General features: G+C 45.4%; 1 protein-coding gene across 1 annotated transcript in view; it reads left to right on the top strand.

Annotated features, from left to right (window-relative positions):
* FAT3 (FAT atypical cadherin 3) overlaps window positions 1-16,648 on the top strand; it is a 592,627-nt gene that overhangs the window by 559,338 nt on the left and 16,641 nt on the right. Inside the window, 3 exon segments of the mRNA XM_007449656.1 lie at window positions 141-275; window positions 2,514-2,671; window positions 10,221-10,689. Coding sequence (XP_007449718.1) covers window positions 141-275; window positions 2,514-2,671; window positions 10,221-10,689 — 762 coding nt within the window.

The raw sequence follows: 16,648 nt of genomic DNA, 5'->3' as shown, positions 1-16,648 counted from the left end.
CCTGCTTCTGGGCGGCCATTTTGTCTCTCAGCTCAGAGCCTATAGAGCCCAGCTCTTGAACCATTCCTGTGCTTCCTGGACTTCCTGGAGTGTAGAGTGATTGCCTTTCTACTGATCATGCGTGTTCCCCTCTGTCACAGGAGGACTGTGCCCAGGGTCCAACGATCCTTGTGTGGAGAAGCCGTGTCCAGGGGACATGCAGTGTGTCGGTTACGAAGCCAGCAGGAGACCGTTCCTCTGCCAGTGTCCACCGGGGAAGCTCGGAGAGTGCTCAGGTGCAGAGCGGGGCAGGATGATGAGGGTCTAAATTCACATTCTGTCTGCATGCAACGTTTTCCTTCCGCATGGACCCCAGCTAGCCTCCCCCCTCAAATACTTGAGATTTATTACAGCGGCAGCCTGTGCTCAGGAAACATGCAATGCCTGTGGGCTCCTTATATAATGGGAGGTCACAGCATGTGTTTCAATCATGTCACATGGATGTTAAGGGTGTGAAATTATGGAAAATAGAAGGCTGTTGGTTAGGCAGAGGAGTCGGAGTATCTGTGGCGTGGCCTTTGATGTTCAGAGCCTCCACGTTTCAACAGAACGTAAAGCTGAGCCAGTTCAGTTGACCTTCTGTAGGGTAAGTCCAGCCTAGATCAAGAAGACTCTCCACTGCACATGTACAACTAACTGCGTGTTCCCAAAAGGAGAGGGAGGTGCTCACCTCTGTTTCTTAAAGAAAGAAAAAGAATCCGTATTTGTGTTATTTCAATCCAAATGATCCTCCATTTCTGATTATCACTCAACTTCAATACTTCTTTTGATTCACATATGCTCTACCACTTCTTTCCTCTAAAAAGAGTCCTGTTCGAGCTTCCCTGGTGGCGCAGTTGTTGAGAGTCCGCCTGCCGTTGCAGGGGACACGGGTTAGTGCCCGGGACTGGGAGGATCCCACATGCCGCGGAGCGGCTGGGCCCGTGAGCCATAGCCGCTGAGCCTGCGCGTCCGGAGCCTGTGCCCTGCAGTGGGGGAGGCCACAACAGTGAGAGGCCCGCGTACCACAAAAAATAAATAAATAAATAAATAAATAAAGAGTCCTGTTCATTTTTGGTACCAATAGAACCCTTTTTTTGGTAGGAGATGTATTTCAAACATAGGCACACCGATACCAATTTTGGAATCCAAGAAATATTTATTGAGTGATGATTATAATAGCCATTATAATGGGAATAAATATGCCTAGTATTTGCAAGGCACTTGTTAAGCACTGGGTTCTAGAAACTCAGCCTTTGCAAAGATAAGCACCGTTCTTAAAAATGGAAGCCAAAGCTCTTTCAGAGTTGACTTCGAGAATGGAGCTGCCCCTGAACTGAAGGGATCACCCGCATACTTGCCTTTGAAGGCTTCTAAGGCTTAGACTTAAAAGATATTTGTGCTGACCTCACCCCAAGACACCTGCTGTGTACACAGCAGGTGGGTCTGCAGGTGACAGTAAGGCCAAGTCTCCTAACTTCAGGTGTCCCTTTCTGCCCATCTCCCTTCTCGTTTCCATATGGAAAACTCTTCATAATCCACGATTATCATCCATTTGGTATATTTCCACACTTTCCACCCTTCACCCCCAGCCAGAGGGCTTTTCAGCCGTTACTTTGCTTGTTAAAACATAAAGCTGGAGACAATAAAAAAAGAGAGGGTTAACTCAGAATTGGGTGATGTGGGTACAACTAAAGATTCTAGGAAGGGGAGACTTGAAATTAATGGTCAAAAGGCAGAGCTGTGACTGCACAAGACATGAACTTCCTTTATATCATTATCCTTATCAACATTTGTGCAAATGACCTAAGTTGTCTGTTCTGCATTAGGATACTTGGGGAATATGGATATTCTTTTTGTGTTTGTTTGTTTGTTTTGTGATACACAGGCCTCTCACTGTCGTGGCCTCTCCCGTTGTGGAGCACAGGCTCCGGACGCGCAGGCTCAGTGGCCACGGCTCACGGGCCCAGCCACTCCGCGGCTTGTGGGATCCTCCCGGGCCGGGGCACGAACCCGCGTCCCCTGCATCGGCAGGCGGACTCTCAACCACTGTGCCACCAGGGAAGCCCTGGATATTCTTTGAGAATAGTTTTGTCTTTCCCTTGTTTCATAGCATTGAAAATTCTTAAATATCTAAGTGATGAGGGTGGGCATAAAGGGATATCTTTTAATAGTGCTAATTTTAGAAAATAGGAATTGGGAATTTAGTGACACTAAGAAAATTCAGGTTAGAGAATATACCAAGTTGTCCTTGACATGAGAGAACTAAGATTTTTCAGCATCTGACTAGTAAAATTTTTTTTTTCACTTTGAAATTAGAGTGTGACCTGAAATGGAGAAACAGTTTTTAATCCAAAATGGTTTCTCCTCAGTGGCTTCCCTAACTTCCCATGGTCTTTCATCCACTTGCTTGGTAGTTTTTGGGTGATTTCATGTGTCCCTGCTCGTTTCTAGATGTTAAAAGTATCTCTGTGTCCTCGTCATGGTCTTTTCAGGGCACACTTCTCTCAGCTTTGCTGGAAACAGTTACATCAAATACCGGCTTTCTGAAAATAGCAAAGAAGAGGACTTTAAACTGGCCCTGCGTCTGCGAACACTGCAAAGCAATGGGATTATAATGTACACCAGAGCAAACCCCTGCATCATTCTAAAGGTAATTAAAATAGGTTCTCTTTTCCCGCCGTCAGTTCTCATGTTAGCATTTTGGCTCTTGGATTGGGGTCTGAAATCATTTTGTCTTTTAAGTTCAGAAACCAGAAGCCGACTTTAGGGCCAGGGGAGCAGCAGCAGAAGTGGGAAGTGTGCCAACACCCCATTTCCTTTCGTACATTCAGCTTCAAAATTAGCTCTTCGGAGACGGGGGCACCTCTCTGGAGTAGGTTCAAGAGCTGGCCTCCTCTGAGTTGTAATCACTCAACAGTTCATTAGAACGTGTTTCCTAATCAATTCCACGGCAGGGAGGTCCTTTCAAAAGACTGACTGTATCCTCGTCTACCACACGGGTCTATCCCCAATGACCCCTGAAGGTCCCTTGTGTTCTCGCTCAGGTAAGAAGCTGGACATCTTGGCTTTAGAAGATACCATAGGCCCTCTCATGGCCCAAGTAGCCCAATTTTTAAAACATGCCCAGCCTCAGAAACCCTCCAAAGGCACCAGATTTCCTTTGGAGCAGGGGTCCCCAAACCCTGGGCCGTGGATGGGTACCAGTCTGTGGCCTGTTAGGAACCGGGCTGCACAGCAGGAGGTGAGCGGCCGGCGGGTGAGCTAAACTTTATCTGGCGCGCCCCATCACTCCCCATCGCTCACGTTACCGCCTCAGCCATCCCCCCCATCGCTCGCGTTACCGCCTGAACCATCCCCTCCATCGCTCCAATTACCGCCTGAACCCCCCATCGCTTGCGTTACCTCCTGAACCATCCCCCCATCACTCCAATTACCGCCTGAACCACCCTCCCCCCCATCGCTCCAATTACCGCCTGAACCATCCCCCAATCGCTCGCATTACCTCCTGAACCATCTCCCCAACCCTAACCCCACCCCAGCCCGTCTGCGGAAAAATTGTCTTCCATGAAACTGGTCCCTGGTGCCAAAAAGGTTGGGCACCGCTGCTTTAGAGCAAGTCTGGCATTTGTAGTCAGGTCAGAGCTTCTGGTCCCTTCATGAAAACAACAATAATACTAACAGCGTGACATGCCTCATTTGATTTGTGTCGTAAAGCTAATATAATAAATGTGTTATATATATATGATCAGCCCCATTTGATCAAGGAACATATAGAGGTTCAAAGAGGTTAAGTTATTTACCCAAAGTTGTACAGCTAATAAGTGGCAGGCCTGGACCTGACTTCCAGTGTCTCTCACACCATGCTCTTCATCTCCATGCTCTCCCCAGCTCTCAGTTTTGTAACTAACTCATTTCATCCAGAATCACATCTGGGCATCTGTAGACCAGATGAAGCCTTCCAGGATGAGAGGAGAAGGGAAAAGTAGGAGGAAGACATGTTTAATTGAACGTTATTCTCACCAGGCTGCTATGCCAGCCCACCATAAGTGTGTTCAGAGACGGGTGAAGTCTGTCCAGTAGGAGGTACCCATCCGAGTGGAAATGGCTGGTGATTTTCTCCTTCCTACTGTTCTGTCACTAAGCTTAACTGGGATCATGGTGGGCCTTTTTAGCTTCTGTTCTTTGATTGATAGGTCACATCCAAGTTGATTAGATGACCCAGGCTTTAATCCTGGAGGGAGGAAAGTATGTAGAACATTAAATGCCAGTGGCTCCTCCTACCACATAGACCTTTACGTACCTGCTTCTTGTACTGCCAGGTATTACTTGGTGTCCAGAGGGAGTGAGCACAGAGCTGGAGTTTAAAGTTGGCCTTTGTCATGGGCAATCTCCCAATACCCTGACTCATTCAACCCAGAGAATAATTTCAGCTCTGTTAGGAAAGCAGTGTTTTTAAAAGAAAACAAGATAAACACTCTGGACGCACAGTTTTAGAAAACAATGAATTCAAACCAGATCTTCATGGTGGGAGAATATAAATTCAAAAACCTAAGTTCTGTCTTTTTAACCTCCTAGCCTGTGAAGCAACCTGCCTAGGGTCCTTAGCTCACTTTCTAACTAGCCCTGAGCAGTGCGGTTTGTATAATTACTGGGAAGGTGCTCTGCCCATTCAGATGTACCAGCTCCCAGGGGCTCTGCCTGGGTGTCGCTGACCTTGCACCTCTCCCCTTCAAGCTTTAGTGAGGCTTGTTGCTGAACGTCCTTAGGAGGCAAATACTTTCTATTAGCAATTATCTTAAATGGCATTAAATTTGAAAGAGAACAAAAATATTGGACGTGAATGGCTTGATCCTAAAATGGAGCTTGCCATTTGACACTTCACTGGCAAGTGTCTAAAATGTGCAGAACCCTGGAGATGGGAAAGAAGAATAATTAAACCTTTTAGTCAGCACTAGCTCCTAAGGTATATTGTATTTCGTGAAACAAGCGTGTTTCTGAAAGTTTGTAAATTGAATCTCTATAAATGGAATTCTAATAAACTAGGGATCGTTGCGATTTGAAGGAACCCTTCCATTAGTCCCTTTGTGATGTAAATAATCACCCCCAATCTGTCTGTTCTGTAAGTTTGCTTTTCATATGTTGGCTTTGCCCAAAGCAGGACAGAGCTGTACTGAACTACTGCAGATACTTTCCTACAGTTGCCAGGAATATCCACTTAGGGAATTTGAATCTGTTTGCTTAACATTTTCAGCCTCATGCAAGATTTCATTTCATTGGCTTTAGGTACAGTATGTGCCTTGCACTTTGGTTCAATGACTACGCTGAAATGCTTTGTTTAAACTGCACCTCTTGGTTGTTTATATTTTCCCGGTTAAAGAACATTCCCTAAAAAGTACTTAAGACGATCTGTGGGGTGAAGGGCACCCCTTCAAGACAGTTGAAGAACTGCATGGAGACCTCGGGAAGTGAACATTCTCATGGATGAGGAGCAACGCTGTCTTTTAGCAGCAGTAAAGGCGCTCATTCTTCTGTTCACCATTGATACCCTGTCTTCTTCCAAAAGAGATTCCAGGCTTACCATAAATACTCAAATGCAATAAAATCAAAGCACCATTAAGATGAAAGCAAGGATAGGTAAAATAGGGGAAGGGGATTAGGAGGTACAAACTTCCAGTTATAAGTCATGAGGATGTAATGTACAGTGTAGGGAATGTAGTCATTAATATTGTAGTAACTTTGTATGGCAACAGATGGTAACCAGACTTATCGCTGATGATCATTTTGTAATGTATAAAAATATCGAATCATGTGGCACACCTGAACCTAATACAATAAGTCAATTATACTTGAATTTTAAAAAAGATGAAAACAAAAGGTTAAGACTCAACCAATGAAATAGGGACGGACAGAATATCATCATTGAAAAATCTAGACCAGGGGTTAGTTGAACACAAACCATAACTCTGAATTTCCTGGCAGCCAAAGTCAGGATGAAAATGGTGGGATAGATGCTGTGGCTGTCCTCGAACCTGTAAAAGAAACATGTCAGATCACCAGGAGAGACACAAGTAACTTTTTCCCTATGTTAGTCTCTCAGGTGCAATATTACAGCAGAAGCACAAGAAATACTTGCTTGTTAATCTAGAAATATCACATTTGATCTTTGGGGAAAGTTATAGATGAAACATGGCTTCATTTTGATGATTCTCAGACATGGCTAGTTAAGACCCCAGGACTAAGAGGAAGATAGTCAAGGAAAGCTCATTTGGTTTATAAAACAGTCCACTTGGAAGAGCCAGATCCTTGCAACACAGATCAGAAGAGTAACAAGGAAGACCTCACAAGATTCCAGAGTTTCAAGGATATATGAAAGCATCTCACTGAGAAGTGAGCTAACTTATAATTACACGTTATAGTAATAATGAAATACCTAAGAGTTTATCAAGTACTTTCACGTACATATATTTTTATTCTCACTCTCCTGTGCATAGATGTGATTGCCTACTTTTTCGCCTGTGAGGAAACTGAGATTCAGAGAGAATCATTGACTTGCCTAAACTAATCAGTAGTGGATCTGGCCCTCTAGCAGTGGCAAGCAGGTCAGGAGTACAAGTGTTTATCAAAAGAGATTTGAAGGACTGAGATTTATTCACTCATGTATTCATTCAAAAGTGTATTTTTTGAGCATCTACTGTATGCCAGATAGCTATTCATGGCTGCCTTAAAAATAGGTTTTCAAGAAGTTTGCTTTTCAAAGAATATCTAATAACCCTCTTAAAAGGTTTATCACGATGGTGCATTTGCTAGAGCCACACATGAACTATCTGGAGCAGTAAGACTTATGCCATAATTCATACTTTTTCCTCAAAATCCTACTTTCCTACAAGATGACTTCTTATAGCTCTGATAGCTTGTCTCCCAAGCTCCAGGCCACAGAAGATCCAGGTTAAAGCACATCACTGATTTCAGAAAACCCTGAATACCTGCATATTTCGTAAAAGTAGGGCCACACTCTGAATTATGCATTTCATTGAACACATTGCCTACGTGCCTCTGCCCCTCCCCCGTCCCCCGCACATCATTCAGATCGTTGCTGTAGACTTTTCTTACAGTTTCATGCACACCTCAGTTTCTATTATAATAGCTTGCCCTCTGCTTTGAGAAAACTTTGTCCTCTTAAAAGAGAGATCCTGGGCTTCCCTGGTGGCGCAGTAGTTGAGAGTCCGCCTGCCGATGCAGGGGACGCGGGTTCGTGCCCCAGTCTAGGAAAATCCCACATGCGGCGGAGCGGCTAGGCCCGTGAGCCATGGCCGCTAAGCCTGCGCGTCCGGAGCCTGTGCTCCGCAACGGGAGAGGCCACAAGAGTGAGAGGCCCGCGGACCGGAAAAAAAAAAAAAAAAAAAGAGAGAGAGATCCTTTAAAACTGGATAAGCCCTATTCTGAAGACAGAAAAACTAAATATGACCGGCGCATAATTTTCCAAGATGAGAGGACTCAGACATGAAAGTGTTCTTTCTTCTCTCTGGCATAATATACTTGTGAAATGGCCAAATATTAACTTTTTGCAAGGTAGCTTTTGGCATCAACATTCTTGTTTGTCATCTAGACAAGGCTTATAATTCCAAACTCCTAGAATGTTGAAGGTACGAATCATTTTTGTTTTCAAAAGCCTGAGGCTCATGTAGGCATCTGGCTTTCTGTTCATTCAGCGGTGTTGCCGCTCTTATTATTTTCAACAGGAAAGAAAAAGGGAAACTTAACCATGCTCGGTGTTACCATGGGAGAATTTTATGTTCCTTAGTGATAGAACGTCGATGTATGTGAGGCTGTCAGAGCCACATCAGTTCTCCTGGATGAGTCTGTAACTTAGTTATTATCCCAAGAGGTAGGGCGTTAGGGAGGGGAATGGACCAAGTAATACATTAATTGAATACATCCTTTTCCAAACCTTAGATGAACTACACCCTCACCACAAGATTTTCCTTGATAGACTGGGGACCCCACTCTGTAGCCACTGAGCAGAACAGCAGATGGACTGTGCCAGGGGCAGGTAGTCCCTAAAGTCACATTTGATCATTTGATTACTTACACTGAAATAAAGATATGGATATTATCCAGGAGTTGTCACAGAGCAAGTATTCTGGCATGATTTACAATATTCATTCAGTCCATTTTGTTGAACAACAACAGAAAAAATGACAAGGGCAACAGCAAAGATTACACATGAAAGGTCTCTGAAAAGAAAATTAAAATTTGTCTCCAGTCTTTTCACATTCGTACATTTGCATTACAGAGTGCAGGATGTATGTACTAACTGTGAATGAGGGCCTGACGTTCTGCAGTGGACACAGTCAGTCTCCTTGTAAAATTAGTCACAGCAGTTATCTCTGCTTTCCATAGAAGGGGTCTCAAACCCAGAGGGGCCAACCAATGCTCTCCAAGGGACCTGGATGATACATGACAAAGCCAGAATTAGATTTCTCATTTCTAAATTCCCAAGGCTCTGCCTGGTTCACAGAGCCCCCCTGCCTTTCATATACACACATTTATGTGGCATAAACTTTACGTGCAGGAAGAGAGGGTGACAACAAATTCATAGAGCCATAGGGGCAGTAATGAGAGATCCTAAGAATTAGTTGTCTGCGGAAGAGACTGAAGCATAGAAAAATACCACATTTGTGAGGGTGGGTGATGTTGTGATCATTCCTAACAGATCTATCAGTAGCCAAACGCATTTTGGAAAGACTGGTTCAGTTTATTTCTATGAATTCACTTGACATTTGTACCTCCTTGGCACTTAGTGCCTGGAAGGTCTGTCTTCCCTCCCCTTCTGTCCCTTCCCCTCTCTTTCTCCACAAGTTCACGTTCTCTACCCAGGTTTTCACATAGGACTATACATAGATCCGAAGTAAAGGCCAGCTGCCCTGGTGTGACGGAGACACTGAGACACTGGCCTCCACAAGATCCAGGGACAAACACCAGAAAAGTAGCTTCTGTTTCACAGTTTTCTAGCTGTGAATTCCTTCATGGACCAATAACAATTTGTTGACTAGACATGGGTCCAGCCCTCAATCCCTGGATCCTCAAACCATCTTGCATTTCTGAGAAATGCAATTGACGGTGGATGACAGAGGATTCAAAGGCCAGCCTGTGTCCTCGGCAACAGTTGAACCTGGGTCTCCATGGAGGACCAGTACCTGCCCAACAGCTTTCAACTCGCCAGCATCCTTCAGTAGCACGCTTTCCTGATTTTGGTGTCCCTCTGGGGTCAGGCTGCTGAGGGTGGGGGGACTTGGATGCCCTCCCTGCACCAGTGCAATAAAAAAAGCAGGCAAGTTTCTGTTGTAGTTGACCCCAGATCAGAGGCTGGAAGTATCTACAAGGTGTCAACAGTTAACCAGATCCTTCTGGAGTTCCAGAGGTCATCAAATATACATACATTCGTAGCAAATGGCCAAGCCTTGAGCACTTTGTGAGATAATCTTAACCTAAATGATGAGCAGCAGTCCTGAAGAACTGTTTTAAGATGGTTAGTGTTTAATAGGAGGGTTTTTACATCTTAAATATGTATGAATCTGGGAAGTAAGAAATCTACCTGGCCTCTTTCACTCCCCTACAGCACAGTCACACAAACTTACCTGGGGAGTATATATGTATTTCTGTGCTGATATGATTAATAGCCATCTCCCCCACTGAAATATAAGCCCCATGAGGGCAGAGGTGATAACTCCTTTTGCTAACAGTGGTCCCCCTAGCACCTACCTAGCACATTGCTTAGCACATAGCAGATGTTCAATAAATATTTGTAATTAATATTAATGAGTCCACAGAAATCATTCCTGTGCTGGTAGTAACTAGGAAGGGTGCAGAGAATAAACAGACTCCCTAAACAGGAAATAGCTGTGCATTTTTAAAGGATGAAGACGGAAAGGATAGGAGCATTCTTAAATGTGTAAGTGTGGCTTTCTGAACCTGTGCTCATATTGCTAAATACAAGAAGATTTGTGAAACATCAGGCATGCATTTGCACGGCATATAATGAGGAGGGAGAGTGATTATTAAAACTCAAACCACAGCAGATTTATGGCTGGATCAAAAGCGTTGTCCATTCTAAAGCCCAGGCTGGTTGGGAACAGGGTGTCCAGGAACTTATTGCCGGATGCATATTAAAAAGCGCTGCGGTGTTCGTTCCCGCACAGATCGTGGACGGCAAGCTGTGGTTCCAGCTGGACTGCGGCAGCGGCCCCGGAATCTTGGGCATTTCGGGCCGCGCTGTCAACGACGGGGGCTGGCACTCGGTCTTCCTGGAGCTCAACCGCAATTTCACGAGCCTGTCCCTGGACGACAGCTACGTGGAGCGGCGCAGGGCGCCCCTCTACTTCCAGACGCTGAGCACCGAGAGTACCATCTACTTCGGGGCCCTGGTGCAGGCGGATAACATCCGCAGCCTGACCGACACGCGGGTCACGCAGGTGCTGAGCGGCTTCCAGGGCTGCCTGGACTCCGTGGTGCTGAATAACAACGAACTGCCGCTGCAAAACAAGCGCAGCAGCTTCGCGGAGGTGGTGGGCCTGACCGAGCTGAAGCTGGGCTGCGTGCTCTACCCTGATGCCTGCGAGCGCAGCCCCTGCCAGCACGGAGGCAGCTGCGCCGGACTGCCCTCCGGGGGTGAGTGCGCCTGCACCCTGGGCACCCTGCCCCTGCCGGGAGCGGGTGGGGGGAGGTGGGGGGGGGGTAGGGGCGATGGGGGGCGGACCTGAAGGGGGACTCGGCCTCGCAAGCATGACCAACCCAAGTGCTCTCCCAGAGAGGTGTATGCACCCGTAATGCTGGCCCAACTTCTTAATCCCCTTTAAGGAAGTCACGAAGCTTGACAATTACAGGAACGTCCAGTTTAGCCAATCCGTTTGCAGCATCCCACAGGCGCAGTGAGCTGGCTGCAGGAGCCCAGAAGATGCTGGCACGGCTGCCCCCTTCCCTGCCCACTCCACACCCCTCCAGGCCTCAGCAGCCTGAAGGAATGGGATCTCCTTTTAAGTATCTGCCCCTTTGGACCACTTGCAAGTCACTGCAGAGCAATGGGTAGCAGTCTGAGTTACGGCATCCATGCACTATCCTTTCACAGGTAGCCATATAACTTTACTAGAAGCTAAAGGATGTGTGGGGTGAACCCACCACCCCAGAAATAGAAGTATAGTGGACATGTTTTAGAGCATGCTTTTAAAACGTGTGTATTACAAATAAGTCTAGGGACAGCTCTATGAAGGATTAGAAAGTCGAGAATAAGGAGAGGGCAATTTACATGAAATATCAGGACAAACCAGTCAGTGAGGACAATGATACTTTACCCCCGTAAAATTCCCCCCAGAGATAACATCATTAAGAGGAAAGAAAGAACAGGGTAGGCGAAAAAAGAGGGGAGGAGTGGTGTAGATTTATAGAGGGTTTCTATTGTTTGAGGGAAAAGCCAAGGTTATTCAAGTCCTAGGAGTCTGACGATGAAAGCATCCCTGACTTTACCCAGATGCAGGATCCGTGTTGATATAAACCAGGTCAGGCGCTCTCCTGGTTGAAGGCTTTGCCACTGATTCCACTTTAGCTCCTCTGCAGAGCCTCTCAGTGGGAGTGTGATTACCAAATTTAAACCTTCCTCACAAATCACTTAGAGATTCTGCTGTGTGCATTACCATCTAATGTTCGTGAAGCCCAACTCCAAATGTAGAGTCGATTTTATTATTAGAATGTTATGAACTGCCCATGAAATGATGCAGTGCCGAAACACAGACAAAGTTACTTAGACTTGCATATGTTACTGCCACAATGAGGACCAAGTGCCCTGGGGGGAAATTTCTGCTGTCTCGATTTAAGAAATCTATTTGCTGTTTTCACTGTCTCAGCAGTATATGTAAATAAAGGGTTGTTATGGTGCCATAATTCCTGAATGAAGGGCAGTAACTATACTTCAGTGGTTCTATAAACCAGCCCATTATGACAAGTCATGGCCAGTTTTTCACCAGGCAAAATAATTCTGCTACTGTGAGCCATCCACAATATATAAAAGGAGCATGTAATTAAACTTGGGCTGAAATAGAACACCACTCCATGTCAAATGCTGGGTACATAGCCACAAATTGTAACATACTTTTAACGATGGCAGGACGTTGTTTTTGCCGGCAAAGCTATGGGCTTCCACAATGGGTTAGCTTTAAAATAATAATAATCACTGTATTAAGGAAAAAGACTGAGGAATCTTGCTTTTTCTTCAGTGTACATTTTAATTGCCATGAAATCCCTGAGCTAAATATTCAGTGCAGGTATGTTCATTAAATGACTATGACCCCTATGACCCACATCAGAAACAGCAGATTTCCTCTATTTTTTAAATCTTGTTTGGTTTAACCAAATTTCAGGACAGAGGACCCACCTGCCATATACTTTTTCACATGGTCTAAAGAACCTGCTTTCCCTTCCCCAGGGACCCAGCTTTACCCATGGGTTGCATCCTCTCTCAAACTCCTCTTTGTTCCCCGTTTCTCACTTTCCCCTGTGATTGGGTTTGGGCTTGGGACTGGGATTCTACAGCAGGTACTCTTTCTTACAAGGGAATAAAGCCTTTTATCAGCTCAAGCTGTCCTTTGTACCAGGAGGCTAATATTTTCCTTAGACAAAGAAAGTGTCTTTCCTCACCTCCATCTATACAGCTCTCTTCTCTCAAGCCTACTTACCTGTTTAGTTGAGAGGGCCCAGTGGTCCTTATTTCAGGAGCCCCCGGGTGTGGTCCAGATGGGGAAGTACCGTGCTCTCATACACAACAGTACTGAGCCCAGGGCCACCAAACTCCTGGCCACTCACCAGGAAATCCAGGAAGAGTGTTTCTGTTGCTTCTCTGGGGAATCAAAGGCACAGGAGCGTTTTTTTTGGATGCGTTGTGTCTTCATTGCTTTGTGCAGGCTTTCTCTAGTTGCGTCAGGTGAGGGCTACTCTTCATTGCGATGTGCGGGCTTCTCATTGCGGTGGCTTCTCTCGTTGTGGAGCATGGGCTCTAGGCGCGAGGGCTTCAATAGTTACAGCACGCAGGCTCAGTAGTTGTGGCTCGCGGGCTCTAGGGCGCAGGCTCAGTAGTTGTGGCGCACAGGCTTCATTGCTCTGCGGCATGTGGGATCTTCCTGGACCGGGGATCAAACCTGTGTCCCCTGCACTGGCAGGCAGATTCTTAACCATTGCACCACCAGGGGAGTCCAGGATCCCTCTTCTGATGTGTGAGGAGGTACCTCTCTGCTTCCTGGCTGTCAGGATTGGGGTTTTGGTTTCTAAGAAAGAGGACAGAGAATCCATTTTCTTGCCCCTATTATCAGAGGAATTCTTGGTAGGTCTCCGTATCCTATCTGCAAATTCCCTAAATTGGTGCCAAATAGTAGGGAGGGATGGGAGGACAAGAAAAGGAAGAACCAACAATTTTCCCTTTACCTCGTATCTGTGAAAGTATTTAGCTAATTATAAGCTTATTTAAAATAAAGGAGGGCTTCCCTGGTGGTGCAGTGTTTGAGAGTCTGCCTGCCGATGCAGGGGACATGGGTTCGTGCCCCAGTCCGGGAAGATCCCACATGCCGCGGAGTGGCTGGGCCTGTGAGCCATGGCTGCTGAGCCTGCGCGTCCGGAGCCTGTGCTCTGCAACGGGAGAGGCCACAACAGTGAGAGGCCCGCGTACCACAAAAATAAATAAATAAATAAATAAAAGAAAAGTCATCTTAGTTGTGAGTGATGGTTTAAAAAGAACAATATAAAATAAATAAATAAATAAAATAAAAAGAACAATAATACTGAGTCATTAATGAAAGATTATTCATGCCTGGAAGAATTCCCTCTGGCTACCAGGGTATCTAATCACAGGAAAAGAGTCTTGCTTCCCCAGATCAAAGGCTAGGATGCATGGAGTATTCAGATAGGAAATGTGAGCTGGAGAAAGTAGAGTGTGGTGCTTAAGATGACTCCATGTGAGAATGTTGATAACACAAGTTAATGGTTTGAACATCTTACTGTTGTTGGAACCCCGAGTTATGTGTTGCTCTAAAATTCCATGAGACATATTTTAGCATAATCATTCTCTTGGCCCTTCAAGAATGCTGGGGTATTGGTCATTGGCTCTCCTGGTGACAGACTCCACTCTCTAATTGTGACAATCCTAGCACCAGGCCCTTGTTCCAGAGCATTCAGAGTTTTAAAAGCAGGCAACCCACAGCAAGAAGCAGATTTCTTTCAGAGAAGCAGGATTCTGCTCCAGCCACCTCCAAACCCAACCAAACCCTTGGCATAAGGGGCAAGGAAGCCGAGTCTACTAGCTTGGTCAGCAGATTTGACCAGGGTTATCCCTCTGACTGTCCCAGGAGCAAGCCACGGGAACCCCAGGGGAGTCAAAGCCCAGAACACTGACTTGTAATAAGAGGGTAAATGTGACTCTGTAAATCAACCACAGAGGGAAGGCTCTCTCTTGGTAAAGCCTTAAAATTATATGTATTTCATAAACATGAACTGGAAATAGCAACCACCATGGAAAAGAAATGGCCTAGTCCCATCGTGACCCCTGCGTTTCCAGACCCAGTGGGTGGGCAGCAGCCCAGTGAGCACCCACGATCTGAAAAGGAGGCCCCAGTCCTTCATGCCTAATCCTGCTCAGCTCAAGCCCATGACCGGAAAGCCAAGTTGAGGCTAAACTATAATTTGGCGAAGCAAGGCAGCAACTGATGACTACCAGGCCAGAAATAGTCATTCAGATGGCTTTCATGAGACTGCAAGCTTAACTCTTAAAATGAGAAGTTGATAACTTTTTCAATGGTAGAGTTCCATTTGTTAGTTTGTCATTTTGTTACTATGTGCTTGGTACTGTGTTACCTGTGCTGTGACACAGTTCTCACCCCAGTACTCTGGATCAGTACTATTCTTTGCTCCCTTCAACCCCCATGTTTCAGATAAAGAAACAGGCCAGAGAGGTTAAGTAACCAGACCAACATCACACAGTAAAGTGAAGAAGCAGGATGCGATCCAGGTTTGCGGAACTCCTCCCCCCCGCCCAGCCCCCCAGCCTATGCTCTTAACCCTTGTTACTCAAAGTGTGTTCCAGGGACCAGCAGAAGCCACATCACCGGAAATGTTAAAAATGCAGCATCTCAGAATGAATCAGAATCTGTACTTTAACAATATCCCTAGGTGATACACTGATTTCTCTCTCTGTCTCTGAACTGCCCTGAAACCCCAAAAAGAAATAAGTTCTGTTTTCGTGTGTTGTATATAGTGGTTCTCAAACTCCAAAGTGCCTCTGCACCATCTGAGGACCTGATTAAAACAAGACCTTGTTATAGAAGAGTCTCTTGGTTGTTGAGGGAAAAGGAGAATCTATTGACTTGCCTCTGTCATCCGCTGTCCACATCCGAGGAACCTTCTCCTAGGTCACTGAGTTGTATTTGCAAGTTCCTGAATTTACCACCAAAAAAAAATTTCTCAGTGAAAACTTTGGAGGAAGAAAGAGACCCAAACCTACGAATCAGAATCTCAGAATCTGCAAGAGTGGAATTCGGGCATCTCTGTTTTTAACAAGCCTCCAAGACAGTTTTATGCAATTCTGAGTTTGAGAACCACTGACATTTGGGAATCCCAGTAAACTCTGTATTTGCCAGAATGTGAATCAGTGAATTACAGGAGACATAGGACATTCAGAAATTGAATGTCAGATGCACAGCCTGCATTTTTAATAATTGATTTAGTGTAAAGATTGAACTTTGTTCCCCAGACAGTCAGAAGTTTGGGGTCACCTGAGCCCCCTTTCAAAGATAAAAGTAATAGTGCATACCTACTCCCTCTAAGCAAGGTGCATAAAACAACAAGTTCCCAGATTTTGTTACTAGTTGGGCATAGAAGCATCTTCAGCTACAGAGTGACCTGTGCTACTTTGAGTAGCACATCATTTTGCTGAGTATTTTGGGCCCCTAACTTGTAAGTGTCTAGATTAATTCAGTCTATCAGACTTTAATCAAGTGACTGATTTGTGTCGAGCTCTGTGTTAAATTCTCTGTGTTGCTGTCTCTGTGACCAGTGGATCCACTTATGTGGCCTCCCTCCCTTCACAGCTGGCTTAAGGGAATTAGACAGGTTCCCTGTATGTGCTCAGCCCACTGGCCCACTGAGCACAGGGGGACAGAGAAAGGAAAAGCCAGGCTCCCAGATAATATACTATGGACAAATTTGACTGAGCTTTGCAGCTAATGGGGAAAAAGTTTTCTTTTCTGGGTGACTTTCTTCTAAATACTGAGGTAATTTTGGGGGGTACTTTAGAAAAGCCTCATGGTAACAGCATTAATAATATAATATTGATATTTATAGAAAAGACCCAAAACCCTAAAGCAGCCAGGTTATGTGCAGACACAAAACAACATGCCAGAAGGTGAAAATTTACTTTGTGCTTAATGTTAACACATTAAATGTTTCCAGGTCCTCAAGGAAAGTATTAGAGGTTCAGCCCAATATACAATATGTGAAATGTAAGCCAGCTTTCCTAGGGGAAATTAGAGGTCTCACCTGCAAAGGTTTTCATCTTACAAGGTCTAAAGGTATTGCATGGGCCCTGCTTAGGGAA

This window comes from Lipotes vexillifer, unplaced genomic scaffold, assembly GCF_000442215.2.
Source record: "Lipotes vexillifer unplaced genomic scaffold, Lipotes_vexillifer_v1.1 scaffold536, whole genome shotgun sequence".
In the NCBI taxonomy this organism is placed as follows: domain Eukaryota; kingdom Metazoa; phylum Chordata; class Mammalia; order Artiodactyla; family Lipotidae; genus Lipotes; species Lipotes vexillifer.
The sequence above is the reverse complement of the archived record's forward strand: the minus strand, read 5'-3'. Positions and strand labels throughout refer to the sequence as shown.